The sequence below is a fragment of the Copidosoma floridanum genome, unplaced genomic scaffold, assembly GCF_036245765.1.
Source record: "Copidosoma floridanum isolate Cflo_tuat_1 unplaced genomic scaffold, Cflo_Japanese_pri ptg000009l, whole genome shotgun sequence".
Lineage (NCBI taxonomy): Eukaryota > Metazoa > Arthropoda > Insecta > Hymenoptera > Encyrtidae > Copidosoma > Copidosoma floridanum.
In genome coordinates this window covers 467,174-491,077 of record NW_028321886.1, presented here as the reverse complement: position 1 = coordinate 491,077, position 23,904 = coordinate 467,174, and the positions used below count along the sequence as shown (strand labels likewise).

Sequence of the window (23,904 nt, the reverse complement as noted above, 5' to 3'; positions counted from 1 at the left end):
TCCGCTTTAACGAAGCGTGGACGTGCGAGCGGAAACGTCAAATCAAACTGGTGTGGTGGTATACAATTATACCGTCTTGCCCATACGAAAAAGTTCAAGTTGCGACGACGTCTTCTAGAAATAAATAAATAAAGTTGAAGAAATTCGAATGATCATTGTCAGTCACGTCATTGCCAAAAAATTTTTTGGCAAATTCGAAGGTGTTGTGAAAACTATGTATAAATGGATACTTGATGTTTACAAATGTAACAGTATTTCACATCGCAGGATTGTTTGTGCTGGCAAATCGAGGCTTTAAAATATTATCAGATAATTAAGAATATTCACAGGAAGTATGAGAGCAGCGCAGAGAAGAAGTCTAGGGCGTACTTTTAAAATATCAAAGAAAACTTTTTTTTATTTAGTATTTCGTTAAAATTGGTTTTTTTCAAATATTAATGTAAATTTTTATATGTATTCCAAGATTTTTGAAAAAAATATGAAACGATGTCAAGATTAATTTGTATAATATTTGGTTTTCTCTGTACTTAAAAATTATGATGATTTCAATTTGTGGCAGTAAAATATTAATTGCTATATATACTCTTTTGAACAATTCCAAAAATAGTATGTCGTATCGTAAAAAAGTTTTTTAAAAAATATTATAAAACATATATCTGCCACATTGTAAAAAAAGTATTACCAAGTCACTACAATGTATTATCTAGTTTAATCATAATATTATCTAATCAATTTCTTATCTTAACTTTAAAAATGTGTAATTTTCACTAGAATTATCGATCAGACCACTATATTGATTCTCTTGATACGTGGCGTAGACAAAATTGATAAAACCTTAATAAGTAAAATCATGCAAAGTTTAAAAAATTTAAATTTTATAAAACCAACGAAACTCCCACTCGCTGAGACGATGCAAACCGTGAAAATTCGACTGGCACTTCATTTGTCTCAAGCATTCACAGAAATTATAGATGAAATTAACGAACAAAACAACCAAGTCAAGTAGCAGGAACTTTCCTTTTGACCCAAGAAAATAATATATATTTAATTGACAACTGTACACCCAGTTCTCCAGAAGCAGCAGCAGTAAAAAAAAAAAATTCACTCTTAATTACCGTCGTCCCCCGGGGTACACTCCCAAATTCGATAAAACTGGAACGGTAGCGCGAGCGAGCGAGAAATCGCCGGTGCGAAAAACTTGCATGAATCGAAAACTTCGCTACACTAATTACCCTAACAGAATCCGTCCCAATCTCGACTCTGTCACCACCATAGAGCCGAAGCAGGAGCAGGTATAGCTAAGGAAATAGCAAATTCACTTTAAAACGTGAACTTTCCTCTGGACGCCGTTTCGCCACTTTTCACCTCCGCTTTTTACTCTTTGCTACACATTGCTTCTTCTCTTTCTCTCTCTCTCTCCTACATTATATCGGTACAGCAAAATACACAGGCAGCTCCTCTATACGTGCACACAGACACACACACGTACATTCACTATCACAAAGTAGCAGAGGGCTTCTAATTACTTAGCGACGGTGCGCCCCTGGTAGACTCGAAATTAAATGAAATGACGACGAGAACTAAAGAGGACAAGTCGCGCGTACGATTTTTCTTTCTTTCCTTCTACTTCCTCGTAGTTGTATCTGGATTTACAGCATCTGTAGAGCGCCACGTAGTGCTTGTGCTTTTTGTACGTGATCCACGGCTGCAGGAATCGTGTACAGTATCTTCGATAATGCTTCCCCAGAAAATATGCATGTCCTTGTGAAAAGTTACATTTTTGTACTTACGCACGTCTTTGCGAGCAAGAGAGTTTATGGAATGAAAAAAATTGCTTTTTCATTAAAATGTAGAGAGTGTGCAAAAATATATAGAGGGATACAAAAAAAAAGATACAATAACCCTAAACGAGAGAGTACTCAGCAATATACCTTACTAGGGATGATAGTTTTTGTTGTGCTCTTACGCTTCACTATCGTTAAATAATTACCATGATTGATACATTTTTACAATTATCATAATTTAATTTTTATATGTATGAAAATCATACATATCATGGGAATATGAAAGGATACATGTAAGGATAAAATACTTAAATAATTTTAGGTGAAAAAACAGAACAAGATAAAAAAAAATTGTTCTCCCTCAGTACAGTATATAGTCAACATTTTATGTATCCATCATTGTATAATCATCATTTAATCTTTAGAAAATGTGGACCCATTGTACAAATATATGTATTTACTTTTGCTACATTTCTTCGATTATATTTCGAAATTATTTTTTCGAAATAAAGAAAGCTATTTCTTGTAAATGTAGTGATTATTAACGTACACATCCATGTATTGCATACTACTATATTAGAAATCAATTCGATTCAATTAAAATATAATGATCCATAGAAGCGAACTAACGATCCGAGGCACAGCTATCAGTAGTTATAATATTTCGGAGCAGTTAACGTCTTTCTAGATATTTGCTAGCAAAGTAATTTTGTAAAATAATAGTTACCAATGAATCATTCTAAATATAAAGTGTTGGATCCACAACGTGAGTACTTACTACGATTTTATTTATATTAACAATACATAACGTTCGGTTTATAATACTCGATATTTATCGCATAAATAAAGTCAAGACTTAATCTCTTTTAATCAAAATTATTAACTGACAAACTATTTAACGATACCTCAAGATGTTACTAATTTGTAAACGATACATTACGACATTTGTTTTCAAATCAAGTCTTTTTACAGTTAAATTGAAGTGTTACCTCAAGAATTAACTCTAAATAGTAGAAAAAGTCTTGTAAACCATTTAGCTTTGAAAACCTGAATTTTTGTAAAAAATAATATTAATCTTTATGCAGGCAGTGTAGGTAGTACATTCTCAAATAAGCTACAAGGAACATCGAAGACATTTAAAGAACCAAATAAAAGAAAATTGCAGGAACAAACGAATGATTCAATGTCACCGATCGATTCAAAGAAGGAAAAGATAATTCGAGAAACAAGTGTTTGATAAAATACATAAACATATTGAATAAAATCATGTAATATTACAATTGTTTAAAAATATACTGGATGATTGTCAGCAAAATATTAACTTCATTATCTATCTTGTAATAACAAAGAGAAAATCAAAGAAGTTAAAGTCAGCTATTTTTTAAAAAACTATAATAAATTATACAACCTAGCTCGGAAAAATACATTGATGATACCGTTGATGTTACCAACTATTTCAAGCAGAGGTAAAATTATTTCGTAATATTTAATAATCTTTTCAGGTTAATTCATTGTTTTGCGAACATAGCTTCTAATATATATAAATAATACTTAATCTCACGTAAAAGTAAATGGGAGTGCAAAGCGATTGCGATCCTTGCCGATCAAACAACCAAAAAGCGCAAGGAATACTCCCCCACCATAATAATATATACACCACATAAATATACGTGTATATGTATTTATAAGCATTAAAAACTATACAAGAAAACTGCACCAAAAATAACGATCGATACGCAATGACGGAGATTTAAGTTTTCCCTCATGCATATACGTACGTACATGTATTTATGCCCCTAAACTCAAAATACAGTGGAACAGGAGAGGCTATCGCGAACAAAAACTACTTACCGACGCGGTAGCAGGTCAGTAAAGTGAAAAGCACACGCGCTCACCATCACCCCACTCCCGTATACTCGGCCATTTAGCGATTACAGCGGCCGTAAGGGACGACGATCTCGGGCCCATCCTGGCTTAACGACCTCCCCCGACTTCCCGGTCTTAATCTTCTTTATCGTGCCGTTAAGGCGCAACAGCAGCGCTGACGGAACTCCATGGCAATGTTCGCGCCGTGAAAAGGCTCCCGAGGAGGGCCGCTTCGGTTTACTTCGCGCTTGTAATCCCTCCGAGTTTGTCTGTTCCTCGCGTACTTGTCGCGCGTCCATTATCGCAGCAAGGACACCACGGAGGCAACTCGTAAGCACCGCATCACGGACGGAAGGTGCGCTAGTGCTTGATTCGATTACAGGAAAGCCGATGTACAACTCCCCTCCTTTGCTATTCGCCTCTCCGAAAAACTTGTGAGCTGTTGAGCATTGATTTTGATGTATCGTGTAGAGTCAAAATAAATCTACTGATGGGTTGTCGACGAACGCATATCGTATTTATGGCCTTTAGGTGCTCTTACCGAGTTTTCCACCTTGTTTTGCAATGTCGTGGAACCTTGCTATCAGTGTGATAATACGCTCTTGACAATCAACGCAAAATATAACTTGTACGGTAAACGTGTCTATTGGGATTGATTTGCCTACTCGACCTATCAAAACAGCACTGTATATATACGTACCTGTATGAATGGTGGTATACATATATATACATGATGTAAGCCCATAGGTATCAAAGTGGATAAACGTATGTTTGAGTATGCCTAAAAGTCAAGAGGAGGAGGAGAGGAGCACTCGGGCATGCTCTTCTAAAGTCCACTCTGATCTCTTGCAACGCCACTGTGTGCTTCGTCTAATGGCCGTGAGGATTGAATTATGCCCGAGTCCATATTTTAGTTGCCACCTACCGAAAGCAAACACTTTCGATATTGCTAGTACCCATACCTCCTACACGCACATAAACGCTCGTTGACATACACTGTCATCTATAATGCTTATAACTAGCGTTAAGACGAGTATTGTTATTATTTTCGTTTGAGTTTTTAAACCTGAATAACAAACTGGTGCGGCTGATCTATAAATATGTGTAATAGATACAGCCATAACTTTAATAGAAAAGTATCTTAACCACTTGAGGGATTAGTCACTTTGACAAAACATTCAATTACAATTATTATGAAACGAATTTTCCAAGATGACGTAAAAGTATAAGTTCTTAGTTTGTTGGGAGAAAATCAATTTTTCAATAAAAAAATCTCATTGCATGATGAATTATCTGATTTGAGTTATTCAAAAGTACCTGGAGTTTCATGTAGGGTTACCAATAAAAATTTCAAGGGATATTTGATGTTAGGCATTTTGTTGGATTTATAAATAATTAACACAATACAGTGTCAAAGTATACTGTATGGAAAAATGTAAGTAATAAACATTTCTTATGTAAGATTGCTGCTAGTATTTTTTATCATCAATTTAAAATTAAAAATTTTTTAGAGAATACACAATGTGCTTTACTATCAAAATGTGTAAAGAAAAATAAAAAGTAAAAGTATACACTAAAACTTATGTACATTTTATCCTAAAACCAACTAAGATTTCGAGAATGAAAAAATGAAGAGACGTATATGAATACGCACTTTTTTCAAAAGGAATCGACTTTTCGTATAAACCCTTACAGTCGTACTCTTCTTGCTCACCCTCGAACCCAGTAAAAAAAAACGTTTGTAGCAAAAAAATGTCACAAAACAAGTGCGGTAAGCACAGCAGACTTCCAGCTAAGTCTGAATCCTAATAATCCAAGAGCGAGCTTTCCGGATTTTCCTGGTTCTCCTCTTTTATGTGTAGGCTGGTGCATTCTCGAGCACAGGTGGTTTTCCCATCCGATTTTTCAAGCTGATTTAACCATGGAAATTCTCAAAAAAATAAAATCGGTTGTATTGTATCACTATACCTTCTGAGAAACAATTTTTTTGTGTAAATGTATTTATTTTTTCAGATCGGATTTTTTTTCAATTAGTTTTCTATTTATTCATTTATTTTACTTCAAACCAAGATAAGTAAATAATGAACAAAAAAAAAAAAAAACACAATAATTCCATTTTCTCCCTGACGAGAAATCAAACCTCGGCTACCCAACACACTAGATCAATCATACAGATGGGCGTGCTTTTTTTTTGGAAAATAGTTTTTATTCAGAGTTTTACATAATTATTTACATGGCGTAGAAAAAATATTAGAAAAACGCCCATCTTTACCTTTGCACGCCGAAAGGTGTACATTTTATACAGAATGGCTTATTATGTTAGTTTGTTTTATTCTTATGATAATTAAAGTTTTTCAAAATATCTATATCTATTTTAGAGATGTTCGTTGAGTAACTTAAATCTCTTTTATTAATATTATTTGGGTCATACAGTATTTTTTTATTGTTGTTATGTCTATGTGTATGATATAAGATAGGTATATAGTCTTTATTTATTACATAATTTTTTAAATCTAAGTATAAGAAGGAAGTAGGCAGGACAAAGCCTGTCCTTATCGCATTTTGATGGTATAGTTCACTAGGGTAGTATAGATGGCTTATAAGGCCATTTTTGTTCGTTATGGCTTCTTTTATATGGTTTCTTATTAATTTTATTATAAATATATCAATTCTTAGAGATGGACGTGCTTACCACTACACTATCAGGGATACTTGACATCGTGAGACTATAATCAACTTTTGAAGGCGCAATCAGTACTTACCGAGTCATTATGCCGGTTTATTTAGTGATCCATACATACACACACTCATACACAAGTAACTCCGTCGTGCTTCCTCATAGAACCAATATTTTTCTAATCTGATTATCGCATAAAGCATTAGAATTTTTGTTAATAACGATAGCGATCTAAAAAATATTTTTTGCGATTACATTTCTTAAAATATACCTTTACAAAGAACAAATTGGTTGCCAAAAGTTATCGACAAAAGAAGGAAAACTAAATGTCATGGAAAATACTTAAGTCAAACATTAGAGAATAGTGTTATTTCACTATGACGTAAATTACTTTAACGATTTCATTTGATTGCATGACATTGTTATTTTCGTAATATTAAAATTTTAAAACATAGTATATATGTTTTCTCTAATATGAAAGACATGGAAAATTAACTTACTCAAATGTTTATAATATTTAAACATAAATTTTTTTATAATTTAAAACTGTAGCATTTTATGCGAATGCTGAAATCAGTAAAACTTTTTATAACCCATTCATACAGCAAATTAACAACATTTCGCTTCCATTAAATGATTCCAGTCTTGATAAAAAAACTTCCTTTCTCAATGAAATAAAAATCAAACAGTAAAACCAAATCGATTATATTTCTAATTATAAATATTTATTTTCTCATCTATTGTACTTATTTATAATTCAGTAAATCACTAATCATCAATCAACAATAATGAAATCTGCTCAATTCACTCAGAAGCTTTGTTTATTTTTCAAATATCCAATTACGCGAAATCAATACAACGCTTCAATCGAGTCGATTTTTTCCAGAGGATCACTTTTTTCCATCGTATACTTGGCTTGCCGGTATAGTTTTGTTCGAATGTCAGATTACCGAGCCAGTCTGTAGTAACCCAGGAGATTTAGTATGTTTATTCTGAATTTACTTTTGTAGCAAAAGAGAGAAGGAGCTTACGTTTGAATCGTTGAATTTAATACGGTATTTCGAGCTTATTTGGTTTTATTTTCCGGCTTGTCTGTTTCACTCGGAAGTTTTAAATTTAAGGAAATTGGGCGTTCTCTGAAAATATAATTTTCTTTGCAACAACAACAACAACAACAATAATAATAATAATAATGTAACAATTCCGAGGTAATTTTAGAAGATGAATAATTTTGAACGAAAAGTAAAATTTAAATCATTTTTCTGATTAAATCATCTTAAGCAATGAATGATGTAAAACTATGACTAATGATATTGTCTTCTGAAAAATTTTCAGAATAATAATGCGCAAACAGTTAAAATTACCTGAGCAACTGAATAATATCAGCTTGTAAAGAGTTTAAAACACTGCAATTTTTCTTTTTAATTTCTTTCTGAGCGTGAACACATGTGTTTAAAGTGAACATACTATTTGAATCTGGTACTCCTCTTGATAAAAAGTGTACATTGTCACACAGTACTTGAAATACAATTAAGTATATCGAAATCTTTGTCATAATTATTTTAAAGGTGGTGCACATTACAGTTACAGTACACCCAAAAGTCGTTCATTCGATATCGTGACCATGTATCGTAAAAGGTACAGGTCGATACAGGGTGAGAACGTAGGGATGAAAGGGGCTTCCCTCCCTCGAAAAACCGCAAGCGCGCCAACCCCTCGCGCGAGAAACTTAGCCCAGCTGGAGGGCCCTAAATGTATAGATCGGCTGATGTAAGCAAACCTATAGGTGGTCATATATACGCTGGAGGATGCGTTGCACATACGGTGGAAACTTCGCTTCGTTGTCGCTGCTGCTTTCCACAATATCCTCGGGCCTGCGTGTATCTGTACACGTAAAGCCTCTCTCTCTCTCACATACACCATTTCTGGAAGGGGGTGGTGGTATAAGTGTATAGAGAGGGAATTTGCGCGCCCGCGGGCGCATTTGCTTAACCGCGTTAGCGGAACCTCAATCCAAATATCTCCTCGGGCTCGCTCGTATATGCGGGTGTAAGTACCTGTACATCTATAGATACCGTGTATACAAATATACAGCAGCAGCAGCAAGGAGTTCTCTCGCTCGGGTGTTACAAGCTATCTCGATGCTCCTTATGCCGATGGAGTGGTTGCACGGAATTACCCTTTCTCGGCCGTTCTCCTAATCTTTCTCGCACTCTCTTTCCAGAGCTCCAACTCATGAACAATATTGCTACCAAAGAAACTCATATCTCACCCAGAATCTCGATGATAACGGCTAATTAATGCTTATTGCGTCTTTTTGATGCTTGATTTCCCTTTTTATTTTTTTATTTTTTATGTTTAATATAGATTGACATGCGTTTTTTTTCTCTGAAAAAAAGTATCTTATTGAATTGCATAAATTAGGAGAGCACGTGTTTACACTTCATTTTATAATTATAAGAAAAACTTTAAGTATGATGTGGCCGTACGTATAAGTAATATAATATGTGAAAAAATTTGAAGGTGATACCTTTATTTTTTTGCAACAGCGTTTACTGTACTTTGAAAAATTATATTTTTTTTATTTTTAGTAAACATTTTTACTAATTTTAATTTGTAGCCCTTTCAGATTTGAGCCACGGAAACGCTCCTTTGAAATTCACAGCGAAAAATACAGAGGAACAAGATAAAACTTTTGACATCTTAAGTACATATTTTTAGAGTTTTATTTTGCATCGTTACAAAGGCAAGAAAGCAGCAGTAAACCTTTGTATGGAAAAAAAATGTAAAATTTTTTAAATATTATAGCCAACATCTTATAATATTTATTAGTTGTATAACTTAACTTTCGTTTTATACACATACATGAAACTACACTCAATGGGAAAGAAAAATAAAATTTGCATTCAAATTATGACCAGTTGCGATATTTTGTGTTTTTGTGTTGCAGATGAGCGGAAAGCGTTCAAGGAGCTTCAAATGTGCGGTTCATCATCGAGACCGGGAAGTTTGCTCGGAAAACGACTTTCACCTCCTAATACATGAGCCACCTCTTTTTCAAAGGTAATAAAAATCCATACATACAACAAATCACACATCGTACGAATAAAAAACAAAAAAATAATATTTATGGCAACCATCAGTTGAAAAATTCTCAGTTTCCCGCCTCACGCACAAAGAGCCACGGTATCGACATCAAAATCAATTTTAAATTAAAAAAACTCGTAGCAATAACCACGAGCCTTTCTCGTGCCATCGCCTTAACTGCTCCCTCACCTAAGTACATACACGTGCAGAGGGAGGGAAGGAAAAGCCTTTCCCGACCAAACCATATCTTTTTCCGAGAGCGAGAGCAAGAGAGGCTCGTACAAGTGCACAGTACAGACCTAATCTGAAATAAAATCGTCGATGCTATCCGAGATATCTGGCGCGTAGCTACAGTCATACCCTTCCTCCCGATATAATCCTCCTTCCGAATGAGAGGTTCTGGATTACATTACTAATTTTGCCGCTCGAAAGAAGACTATCAGAGGGAAGGGAGGGATCTTTTATTTCCAACTTGTATTGTAGGTGCGGGGGAGGGCCGACGCTGTTGTGCGCCGTATCGGGTATAATTCAGTCGATGCTACAGAGGAGAGAGAGAGTTGGTTTTACCATTTTACGGAACGATAAGTGCCACCCTCTGATACTTACTGGCTTTCGATGCTACTGCTGATGCCACAGTACCTTTCTCGTATCTTCCATTGGTAGGTACGCCTAATTATGTATATTTTACTGGTTAGCGTTTGTTGAAGGGAATTAAAATTTGCGCTTTTTTGTTATACCTATTTAGGTCACAAAAAATATTATGTAATTTATTAAATCTCAAATCACTGTCTATGTCCCAAGCCGGTATAGTCCAGACGGTTGAGCGAAAAATCTTACGTCCTGCACGTATACTGTGGTTCAAGACAAAAGTGTACCACGACCATGACTAAATAAATCCTCAAACATTTAATGCTCTATTCCATCGAATAACGACAAGAGTCTTCTACGGCTACTTTTTTTATACATATATTAAGCTCATTTAAGTTGAAATAATACTTTTTAACTTTTATTAGTACAGGTCTAGTAAACGACCAATACAAATAATTTAAAAATAATTTTTTTTTTTCTTTTTTTTAATTCTTTCCACAAAAATTCACACCAGCAGTGATGTGCATAAAAATCATCATGACGCGAGCGGTCGGTGCATCTCTACTTAGCCCATCACGAAAAGGAGAAAAAAGAAAAAGCACCACACGTGTATGTACGTGTGCCCTTATACCCTCGGATTGTCTCCTTTACGAGGTGCCCCTTCTTTTTTTTATTCATACCCACCACTCTCTATACTTTTCTCTCGACTCAACAGAGCACTCGCACGCGCTTCTGTTCCGAATCAAGTCCAAGTGCAAAAGAGTATAGACAGAAGGAGGCGAGGGAAGAGAAAACTCGTTCCGGTGACAGTGTCGTTGGATAGTTTACGAGGCGCTCGGTCCGGTGGTTATCGGGAGAACCGGACCATGGGAATGCAAAATCGAGATAATCGCCCTGCCATCGAGGGGAGACGTGTTCCCTTCTGTACGTATATGCTCGCCGCTGCTGAAGAATTCGATGTAATGCCAGAGAGTAAGCGATTAAATTATTATTCATACGAGAACGCGCACGTGTGTGTGCCTGTGTAGGTATGCGCGCCCGGCTTGTGTGTGACTTGCAGGTTTTACTCCTGCTGATGCTGCCTGATGTTGTTTGGTATACGTGCTGATGGTTTATTTTCAGAAGGTTGCACAGTTTGGGTTCTCTTTTTTTTTAGTACTCATTTTTCCGTGTAGTTTACACAGTTGACGTTGGACGATTTATGTACTCGCATGTTTTTTTTTTTTTTTTTTTTTTTTTTTTTTAACTCTGAAGTTGTTTTTAATTTACAAAATTTAAATATTGAGATTTTTTATAGCTACGATACGAAAGTACTCTTCTCGAAAGACTCGTGTAAGGGGCTGGGCACCCTCTAAGTCATTGAATAATATACCGAATTATAAGTCGTGCGTATACACATGGAGGCTCTGAAAGTATCTCAGGTTTATGAAAGACTTTGCAGGTCAACCGAAAGACTTCAAATACTGCAAAAGTCTGAAAAAGACGTTAGACTTTTTATCAATACCTCCTTCCAAGTCGCAGCTCCTCGGATTCATGGTTAATGTCTAGTTCACTAGTCTCGAAAAATTGAGCGTAGCTTTCTAGTGATTGCGTGCTCTGAGAATGAAAAACTGTAGTTACTAATCAAGTATTTAGAAAAAACAACCTTATGATAAAAAATCACGTACATGTATTTTTTTAACCACAAACAGTGGAATTTTATATTAAAAATCGTGGTGTCCTCCATTGCGATTCTACATTACACAGAAGTCGGGGAACATGCAGCAGCACCAACATATGCTGCATTATTCAAGACTGCCAAAGTACATCGTATTTTTGAAAAAACACTAGCTCAAGAAAAATTTTACATAAAGTTTTTACAATTCAGAGCTGCGTGGCTGCATTATTTATTAGACGTGAAAAATGTGTCCTTTTTCCCCCAAACGCGCGTGTACACACATTTCGTTGCACTTTTACACACACATACTCTTCGTTTGCCGAGACGATAGTAAAAAAAAACCACCCCAACGTAAGCACACGCACAGAGAGAGAGAGAGAGAGAGAGAAACTAAAAGTGATTTTAAAACAATAAGCTCCACCATCGCCCTTCGCACGAGCTCACACCCCGACTACTTTAATGGGGAGGCAAAGAAAGAGAGAAAGCCAACCACCGCTTCATAAATAATTCATCCCAGCCGGAGATTCCTCCGACACCAGTCCTCTCGACTCCGGTCCTCTCTCGCTCGAGCTTTTTCAACCCCTGCACTCCCATACCCATCTCCGTGCTCGGGCTTTTTCCTCCCTTTGCCCGAGCCATCGTCGTTCCTCAAAATTCCTGAGCACACAAGATAAGAGAGAGAGAGAGAGAGAGGGATAGAGCCGCAGAGGAGTATAAGGCTGGTCGGCTTTGCAAATAAAATATCACTCTCGTCCTCTTACCCTTTATACGGGAGAGCTTGCGAGCCAACGGAAACCACTGCGAGCATAATCATCGGCCATATACAGCCAAGGCGTACTCGGTGTAGGTGTGCATGGATGTATCTTGTAACTCGTGCCATCGTCGAGCTTTTCTCTCCTGTGTGGAGGAATCGCGTGGTATTGAAAATCCTTCGTGCGTCCCCTTGTAAGCAGGGAATGATCGAAAATTCTTACTCGGAGTGGAATTTTTCGGATCCAGGTCAGGCGCTTCGAGATCCTCGGCACCCCCTGTCCGAATGACTTCGGGTCCCGGGCTTTTCTAATATCTCTCTTTTGCCAAGGGAAAATATGGCAGCTTCCCCTCACTCTGTACTTTACTCAATTAAATAGCTAACGTTTTACGATTGGGACGTACATCGGGGCAACCTACATGATCGTGTCCTGTGACTTTACACGGGTACTTAAAATTGAAAAAAAGAAAAAAAAAGTACCCACCTACCGTTTGCATTGATCGAGCTATTTTTCTATTGTTCATTTAATTTCATGGGCCACATCGAGACTCGACGTGCCTACCGTCCAACCAACGTATATCTACCATATATCATACACTCAAATCCAACGGCAGTGTCCCACGACTCTTCACACCTTGGAAGAGGTAACTTCTGCCCATACCTCTTTAGCATTATGTATACTCGCGGTGAAAGAGAGTGCAACGCCTCTTCTCTCGGCTGTACGTACCCATAAGTACTTAGTCCATAAAACCACGCTCGTTTCCTCCGCAGCGAAGTATAAATAATAAGATGCATCCCCAGCCCGAGAGATCTACCGCTCCCGCCGGCGCAGGTGCGTGGAGATGAGCATACTTTCATGTATATGTACCCTCATACGCGCGTGCAGGCGTCTCGTTAGTCACACTCCTCGAGCCGGCGGGCGCTTTTTCCATATGCAGAGTGACTGCGGGATTGGGGCTTTGGTGCGGCTGTACTTGCTGCCTTAACTCTTTTTCGACATCTCTTTTTAGAATTGCAGAGATGACACGAAAATGGTGTCAACACTCGTATACGTGCACTGGATTTCTTACTTACGTAATTAATATTGATGATAATGGTTTTTTTTTTATTTCAGGTCTAAACCACAATTTCCAACTCGGCTCCGCTAAGTGGATCCATGAACGGGTTTTTCTTCAGCCACTATAAATAAATTACAGTCGTTGGGGATTAACAATTCATTACAGGTCGTCGGATCCGGGGAAAACCGTTTCTACCCCTATTAGGTGCCTACACTTAAAATTCCCCTAATGCAGCATTGTATTAATAAGTCATGACAACAAAAAATAAATCGAAGGGAGCAAACGTACACTCTACGAATCGAGGACGAGACGTGGGCCGTTGCTCTAACGATAAATCAATATTAGCTAAAGTTCACTGCATCAAACCGAGGTATACACGGTACTGTACGTGTACTCACTGTTTACCTTCTCTCCTTTTCCGATCATCATTGAATTACGCCAGATTTTCGGCAAACACGAGCATTACACAGTTCGTCATTAGAGTAGATGGCCCTCGAGCCATTTTCGGATAAAAATCAGAGAAAGTTTCAACGCTTGCTGCACAAAAATGGTAAAATTAGTCGTTTCATTTTTTTTATAGAAAATAATTACGAACTCAAGACTGCTTCGCTCGATGAGACAAGCGTGAAGCCATTATTGTTGGCTTTGACGAGCTCGCGGAGATACTGTCGCTTATACTTTTTATTGAGTACGGCAAACCAAAAAAATTCATTGAATATTATATTTATGTATGAAATATCGATAACAAGTTTAACGTTTAGTTTGAAATGAATGAAATTGAATTTATTACAGGTTATGAAAGGAAACATCAAAAGTACATAAGTATCTGCAGGTTAAATACAACAGTGTTATTTCCAGGTATTTGAGTACGCTATGGTAATGCCAAATATCGTGTATCTTTAAATTGATCATGGCACTATTGTAAATAACAAAAAGTCAAACTGAGGCATGTCTAGTAATTTTTTTAAATACCGCTGTTCGATAAAACAAAAATTCAGTTCAAACATTGTATTAGTAACTACCAAAAAAAGACCAATAAATTTTGCCGATACTCGGTATATGATTGTATACACGTGTAACATTAACACACAGCATCGCAATTTGTCAGATTGTATATAAATGTACCGAAAAGGGGACGCAATGGCCAATAAATCGCCCGAAAAATTAGACAGTCGTACAAAACAGCGACGGAAGGAAACCTTAACGGTCCCCTAACGATCTCTCGCGCGGGCAGAATGGGAAAATGGCCCCGAGGCGGACGCGCGTCCACGCGAGCCGGACACAACACAAAAAAAAAAAAAAAAAAAAAAAAAAAAAAAAAAAAAACCAGCAGTGAGGGCAGAGTCATAAATATCATCGGCAGCCCTTGTATCCGACGACGGAGAGTCCCCGGCGTTGTACGTGATCGGACAATGCGAGGCCTACTCGGTGTCGACTAATTTCCGATGCGGACCCTTCTGGGCCGGAAAACATTCCGCTTTTTCTCTCTGCGATTCCTTATGTACAAGCGCCTCTGCGTGTGCGGGTGGGTGTGCGTGTATAAAATGAAAACGCCACCGTGGGGCATGAGAAAAAAGAAACTGCTCGCGCGAGACACAAAAGTATATAGGTAAGAGCCTGTAGCACAGGAGTTGGTGGTTTGTGTTGGTCTCTCTCTCTGTCTACTTAGCTGTACGTGTGCGATGCTTTCTTTCTCGTTTGGCTTCATCTCGTATAGACGCCACCAAGGAAGAGGACAGACTCTGCATTGCGTGAGATGCTCGTATATATGTACACACGTATTATGCACAGGTATATTTGTGTATATGGGGGGGCAGTGGTGTATAGCTCGCCCACGATGACGATGTTATATATGTTATATACAAGTGATTCCACAACAATCAACAACTAAGTTCCATGAGCAGTATCTCTCTGTCCTTTAATAATGGGACTGTTGTTAACTGATTTAAATCGTTTTAAAAATAAAATTTTGACACTTTTATGTTCTACACGACTCATTTTATCATAAAATAAACATAAAAATTTTTAATGAAATTTCAAAGTCCTAAAATTACATGGATTAAATAGCAAAATCCCTGTCTCGCTCAAATTGATCATCGACATCTACAAGTACCAAAAAATATTTACACAAACACCCCATACGAAGGGACAAGCATTTTTTTATTAGGACGCATTGTTTATAAACAATTTTCCTCGATCCATCTGAATTTTTTTATTGAGAAGAGACGGGCTGCTCGGTTGAAATTTTTCGTGTAATCTCTCGTATAGAGGAAGTGACGAGAGCCGCACCTGGGCGCTACTCGCAGACCTTATATCTTATATCCCCTTCCCCCACTTCTTCTTCATCTTCTTCCTCTCCGTCTTCTTTCAACTTTGCTTTTTTCGCTATAGTGGGTTTCAAAAAGGGTATATACATAGGTATTGTGTGCAGCGTGGGTGCGTGCACGGTATACGTATAGGTGTACAGCTCGCAGCTCATCGTGGTGTATAAGCGAGGTGGAGGAAGAAGAATAGAGAAAAGATCGTCTCGACAGGTATGAGCACGAATCCGTTTCCGGATGCGATTTCATGGAATTCCAGGCATGAATCACGAGCTACTTCCCGTCGATTGATCGGTAGCGAGACGGGGATCCTCTGTCGCCCCTTCTCTCTTTCTTTTTTTTCCTTTTTCTTGCGCTTGTGTACCCATATGGATTATACACGCATAATATACCTACCCCCGGAATTCTTGAGTCCACTACCGTCCGTGGGGGCCCCTTTTCAATTCGAGTGCTGTATGTGTATACACGAACCACCGAGATTTTAACAAATTTACCCTCTTTTCTACCCTTGGGAAGAGGGGGAGAAGAGGAAAACGTAAGGACATTAGTTAAGTAGAGAATTGGATTTTAGGGACTCGTGTATATAGGTACATATGAATTTTATTTGTACCGTGCGTAAAACCGGGAGATTGTATACGTGCATCCGACTTGCCATCAAATATTTTTATGTGCCATAAAATTTATTTTTCCATGGAAAATAAAAATGGCACCATCATACGTTTTTCTCCACTTCTCATTTTATTGATCTCGATTTCTTCCCATTGATGTTATTCTTTTATTGTTTGGGTTTACAATTAAAGTATATCACTTTGATAAGAAAAAAAATTTTGTGTTGAATTTAATTTTATTTTTTTTATTTTTTTTTTTTTTTTTACAAAAATACTTTTACCTACAATCGAAAAAATTTGATCAGACCATTTTTATCAATAACCTTTTGTTAAAAAAAAAAATTTGTTATATTCACAATACATAATTGTAGCAGTGACGGCATTTTATAAGTTTTGAGAGCAAATATTGCGATTTTAATAAACCATAAAAACAATTATTTAGGTTCATTGGAATATTTCAAACAATAAAAGCATATAGCAGAAATAAAGGAGTCAATTGTTACGTTTTAAAAAATTCTAATAATGATAATAAACAAGGTTAGTTTACAAGATCGATTTATTGATTTTTTTCGTACATGCCAATGCACAAGTGCTCATGCGTTATAATTATTGATTTTTTCATTACTCATTAATAAATCATCCATGTATTGTACCATCGTGAAAGTTAAATGAAGTATACGTACTTAAATTTCGTAACGATTTCCAGGTGTTAGAATAAATCAATATTGTATAAAAATAAGAGCAGGTAGCTTAAATTAGTTTGATTAAAATTATGTATCAGCTGATGTTACAAGGGCAGATCGGATATATTATTATTATTATTGTTATTATTATTTATAGTCACTCAAACGATCAACTAAAAATTACGAAACGCGTCCAGCAACTTGTAAATATGCAATATCAGCTTTACGTAAGTTATGACTCGTAACAATACGTGCTCAATAAATTTGAAACGTATACCGTTGATAAAAAAAAAATATATTGAGTACGAAAAATTGTAGCTAATGCTTGAATCACCAAACTTTGACTATAAATCCCGACGAAAAATGGCAAGTAACAAATAAAATACTTAAAAAAAACGATAGAAAACACAGAAAAAAAGCTTGACTATTATCGTGTCTCGCGTGTACTTAAATTTATATGAATAATTAAGCGCGAGCTTTATTTTACACTCATTTTTATTTGTATAACTGCACGAAAGACGTCTGAGTCAAAGAGTCAACAATACAAAGGTTAGAAACAAAAAAAAAAAAAAAAGAAAAGAAAAAGAATTCAAAGCTAAGCACACAATAACCTCGACGGTAAGAACACAAAATTAAAAAGGCACTTTCGTCACCACCGAGACCATCAGCGATTACCGAAGGCACTCGTTTCGTCGACAAATATATTATATACTTATAAAACTGTCCCCGCAACAAAGAGAAAAAACAATTCATCGATCTCACACAAAAGAAACGCCAACACAATGAGAAAAAAAAACAATAATAATAATAATAATAATGATGATGATGAATAAAATAAAGAATAATCAAATATACATTAATAGGTACATCGATATTTGGAGACACACCGACGACCCCGAAACAATAGCCAACCACAAAAATCGTCTCCCCAGACCCGCACAGTGCCGCGTCCGGCGGCGCAATAATCTCCCGCAACTTCTCCGCTCTTCCCATCATCAGCTGGTTCGACTATTCTCCTCTCTCTCAAACTACACGCGGCGAGCTCGCTCCCGCGGCCATTGGTCCCGAGGCGCCCCCCACGCGGCCTTGCCCCTGGCAGCCACCAATCCCCGTGGCCCTGCCGCTCGCCACCCCCCACTCTCCCAGTGTGCGCCCTCGTGCGTACCACCCACGCGACCCCACTCGGCCGTCTCTCTCGCACGCGCTGCACCGACACACCTACACCACACACATACACTGCGCCGAGTAGAAAGAGACGGACGATTGCAGCGGGCCGAGGGGAGAAGACTGCCTGCCGTGGTGTAGCGTGCGATTGTTAGCAGCCAGTCGGTCAGTAAGCCCGCGGCGATTGCGAGAGGACGACGTCTCTGAACACCAGCTGGATCGTCTCTCGCGCGAAATCTCCGTGTTTCATTGTATCGTGTGGCTCTTGTCCTCTAGTGGTGATTTTAATTTTTGTGAGTAACCTGTGCTCAATCTCTTGAAACAATACAAGTGTGTGTAAATAAGTACGGAAATCATCATGTTCTCGCAACCGACGTGTCTTCGTTTAAGTTCGCCGCCTCCGCGCTGACGGAGGCGCGGACCTTGCGAACAAAACAGTAATGTAACATAATGTACTTGCAGTCACCGCGGGGACAGGCCACCCACGTGTGTTGGCGAGAGTGACGTTGACACGAATATAATTCGCGAGTGTCTCTCTACGCGCGTGTATACACACACAGTGCATATGCGCATGCCGTACTCGAGACCGTCAATATCCGTTGACAGTCGTGGTTGGCCAAAGATTGAGTGAGAGAGTGAGTGACAAACGATAGATTAGATGAGGAAGAAATCGCTCATCATGTGCGTCAAGTCGCCGCTGAGCGCGAGCAAGATGCTCATCAAGGAGGCGAGAGCCGCGGTCGCGACGGCGACTAACAACAACAATGCCAACAACGGCAGGGTGATGACCACCACGACGCTGCCGGCTAATGCTGCCGGCTCGCTGGATCCCTCGAGGCCACAGCACACCTCCGTCATGTAAATACTACAATTATTATTATCATAAGTTTTTCTTTTTTTTTTCTTTTTTTTTTTTTTTTTGTTATTGCTAAGAATGTGTTGCATTGCTCGATTTATAAGTCATCGATCTCGCCATCACATCAGCTGTATACATGTGCGGCCATCGGTTGTTTTCTCTCTCTCTCTCTCTCTCTCTCTCTCTCTCTCTCTGTTTGTTGTTGTTTTCTTGCAGACGAATTTTCTTTATCAGCGGGTGTCTGCAACCATCCTACACATGTATATATAGCTATAGGTATAGCTACAAAAGCCTTTAAGGTCTTAATAAGGCTTATTTTTAAAACTAAAACACATGTATATATACTTACCGTCAAAAAGAGAGTGTCTTATATTGTTCTCGAGGGGAGAGAAAAATTTTTTGCAGTGCCCTTGACATTTTTATTGTTGTATGTGTGCCTATGAGTACAAAGTCATCGACTGAATCATATGTTTGTATCTTCAGATTTTTGTTGTTTTATATTCGATAAGTTTTCTCTGAATGTATGAATCTGTACTCAGATTGTCACATCTCAAGTGTCTCAAGTGTCCGGCTTGCTATATAAAAGTTTTGTTTACGCTGTTACACGCAGGCGCCTCGTGCCGCGACAGCGGACGCCACGCGACTTTGTATGTATGTGTGATATGTGTTCTTACACTCGCACCTCTCGCAAATAAAACGTAATATCCTATAAAATTGAAAAAATGATAATAATAATAATAAAAATTGACGTTACAGCGTACGCTTAATGTGTGTAACGTGTACAACTATTTATAAGTGTGTCTAGAGGGGGAGAGATAGAGATATTCTTGCCTCTTCTCTTTCTCCTCGTTATCTTTTTCACCGTAGTTATTGTAGGTACTACTAAGTATACCATGTAAGTACCCTCCGCGAGTTGTTAAATTGCAGCTCCTGCCTCGCAGCTCGCTAGTTGACCCAATGGTGTTTATATTTCTTCGCAGTTACGTATCTTTGGCCACTTTCAAAGATAATGGTCGAGGTCGTATTTTTTTTTTTTTTTTTAATTCTTAAAATGTCATAGATTCAGGCGATTCCGATTTTGCAACTAAGTAGATCGTAGCAAACACGAAAAAAATAGTAGCTGTGCCATGAAAATTCAATTTCAAACAGATAGATGCTTTCACCGAGCAAAATATTTGTTTTGGTACATAATTTTAAAAAAAATGAAAAAAAAGTACTGGAAAGCTTTGATAAAAAAAATACTACCTTGCCTCCCAAACTAAAATTTCCATTAATATACTTCGCAATATAGTTGATTTTTCAATATTTTCGATACGCGTTGATTGAAAGAGTTTTTATCATTCACACCACTGACAAAATAATCACATCAGCCCTAGGATGTAAAAGAAAAAAACAAAAAAAAACATCTAAAATTTTTTTTTTTCAATACACGCATCATCATCCCCAGCAACGGCGAAAGAGATTAACATATACACTCAAGTTGACAAATGAAAAGCCCTCCTCCCTGCCCCATAAAAACGCATCATCCGCATTTTCAACGCTCCCGCGCGTCTCCCTAAAATCGCGAAGCGCCACCGAATCGTTACTCGCTTTACGCCCAGTAAATTAAAAACGCGCTGCACACCGCCACCGCCGTACCTTCGTCCCGTCGCTATATAATATGCCCATCACGTCCGAAACATAATCAACGAGCGGCGGCGCCGGGGAAATTTCACGGCTCGGCCTGGCAATTAAAAGAGCATCTCGAAAATGAGCTGCAGAGCAGGAGGAGGAGGTCAAAATAAAAGGAGCCCGCAACTCGCGTGTCGCGTCGCTAACGCGTATATTTTCTACAAATACAGACAACCGCTGCCGACGATGACGGTATCACTGTGAAAGAGCTTAATCTCCGGCTGATTTTTTTTTACGTGCGGTTTATTGCCTTATTAACTGAGTAGGAGGAGGAATTTTATATTTTTCCCGTTTGTTTTCTGAAATATGAGGGTAGCTTAAAATATTGTATCATTTGGTCAAATAAACAATCGGTATAATCATTAGAAATTCAATGCATATTATATCGAGTCCATGGGTTTGTATTTATTCCTAATTTATGGCTATAAATATTTACACCAGTCCTACGAAGAAAATACTCATCCTTTTGTTGTAAAAACCGAGGCTAGTACTTTTTTTTTCTATGGTTCTCTTTTTTACGAATTACACTGATACTGATACTATTTTTACTGATTTCGTACAAATTATACCTTCACTGATAAATCAGAAAAGAATAATTAATTACCTAAGTGATTAATAGCACAACGCGCACATTAAAATCACAGGAATCACATTATTATTGCTTTAGATTCACCGTTTTTGTCATACTTTTTTTCGAGCTTTTTTTCAGTACATCTTTTTCTCGTTTTTCTGAGATTCTCGAGATGACAGTGTGTGCGTAGGTCATAATACAAAATCCGAGAGAAGACGTATCGGGGCTGCCCACGACCCTTCTCCAGATTTTTATATGCATCGATTTATTTCAATTTTGTATTTTTATTTTTATTCGGTTCGCTGCTGCAGATTTTTTTTTATTGCTTCCAAAATTCTTCGGATGACTCGGTTGATCTCTGTCTTTACCAATTATTTAAATCTCACGAAAAAATATCCTTTTTTTATCGAGATAAAATTATAACAAGAATTACAAGTTAATTATCCAATATAGAAATTTGATGACAATAATGAATTCTGAATTTATTACCCCGTTAAAGTTTGGTACTTTGTAACAAAAAGATACGTAGGTTAATCCGTTATATTTCGCATAAGATAAGAGGCCGTCCCAAATTAAATTTTCAATTAATCTTTGTTTCGTTTATGTCCATCATCATCGTGAAACTAAAGAATCAATCACCGGCAAAGTGATTAAAAAAGATAACAAAGATCCTTTTTTTTTCTGTTCGACACAAGCAATAACGACGGCTAAGAAAAAATATATACCGTTGTCGTAAAATGGCCCAGTGAAATGCCATCTACACACAAATAATACCAGCACATACCTTAGTTCGAACGGCGGTACATGGTTCATCGATAAAAATATTTGTCAAACGCAGCGCCGTAATTCATTCTATAATAATCCTCGACGTGAAATATGAGCATTCCTTAATGGCGCAAATGTGTGTTATGCAATCCACGCGACAGTCATACTTACGATACTAAAAAAAAAAAAAAATTGTCTGAGATGTGATTGTACAAAAAATTTAAATTGAGCTTTGTACGCACCATAGATACTATTCTTATTTTGTTCGTACTAGTAACTGTATGATGTAGCGTGAAAGACACTGTAACTCTTCAAAGTTACCGAGACAATAATTGTTTAGCCATTATTGGTCATTTTTATTTATTTATTTGTTTACTTTTTTTTTTTAATTTAAGAAGCTAAGATTAGTCAGATCAGAAACGTATAGAAACATTGCGTGCCTTAAGAGTATTTAAATGATTCTTACTGAGGCAAAAAAATTATTAACATTAGGAAAATTACACATCAACTGCCGAGTCAACTGCTTGGAACTTATATTTATTTTAGACATTATTTTTCAACTTAACAAGGCTTATTTAGAAGTTCATTCCTTTTACTGTGTCTAGACAATCTGTTATACTTGACATTAAAATTTCTTTCTCAATTCAGCTTTTTCACTGAAGTTTTTAATAATTACCACTTTTATTAATTGTAGCTCTGTTCAGACAAAACGAGACCAATTAGAAAAATTTAATGATAATACCTTGAACAGATTTTGCTCAAAATGAACTTTGCGCGTTTGATCTCCGATTATTTTTCATTGAAGCATAGGTACACAAACATTCACGGAATAAATTGGAAAAAAACATACCTATTGGCGAGTCGTACATTGAGCAAACACATCGAGCCCGGACACAAAATGAAAAAAAAAATCTCTTGTTAACTTTTGACCGAAGTGTATGCAAAATAGCCTGCGATTGGCGCAAACCTCCACGACACGTAAGAAAACCCATGGATTTTATTTCAACTATTTTGAATCGTTTTTAATTTCTGCAAGCATTTTTCATATTTTTTTTATTTTCGTACATTTAAAAAGTTCAAAAGTAACAGTCAGCTTAGTTTATTCTGGACCTCGTAATTTCTCACGCATGCAATGCCAGGGTGACAAAAACAACCAACCATCTCCAGCCAACGCGCAAAAATCTCCATTATTGAAAATCCGATTTCTCGAAGGCCGAGCACCACCACGAGTCGTTACGAGTCGTTACTCTTCCCCGTCTGGCACCATAATTTTCAACAAACAGCCCAGCATCACCGGGCACGCTATACGACTCCGAAGCGGAATTTACGAGGCATATCGATGTCTCCCCTGTCTTATATCCTCTCTGACAACGACGACAATCGAAAAGGTCACACGCACAAGCATCCTCGTACCCGATGCGTATGATACTAAAAGAGAAATAAAGGAAGGAAAGGGAGGACGGGGCCCAATAGTTTAGGGCCGAGGCGCTTTATCGCCTGCAAGAAAGAGGAGGTAAAAAAAAGGCCGTCGCGCGCGCGCGACACTCGATCCGCGGAGCAGCTCCCCCCACCCCCTCTCCTTCTTTCTTCCCTCCGCGTTAAGATCGCAATTTGATTTAGCGCCACGATAAGGATTCACTTTGACGCTTTAACGCTCCCCCCACGTAAAAATTTTCAAGTGTGGCCGAACTTTGTCAAAGTTTGCGTTTGGCCGAAGTTTGCCAAACTTTGCCAATGAGACTTTCCCAAACTTTGGCTTTTCCAGCGCTAAAGTTTGGCGCAAGTTTAGAAGAAACC

General features: G+C 37.6%; 1 protein-coding gene across 1 annotated transcript in view; it reads left to right on the top strand.

Annotated features, from left to right (window-relative positions):
- The window catches only part of stet (stem cell tumor), a 348,127-nt gene that overhangs the window by 240,929 nt on the left and 83,294 nt on the right, over window positions 1-23,904 (top strand). Inside the window, exon 4 of the mRNA XM_014358450.2 lies at window positions 9,278-9,390. Coding sequence (XP_014213936.1) covers window positions 9,278-9,390 — 113 coding nt within the window. The remainder of the gene's footprint in view (window positions 1-9,277; window positions 9,391-23,904) is intronic.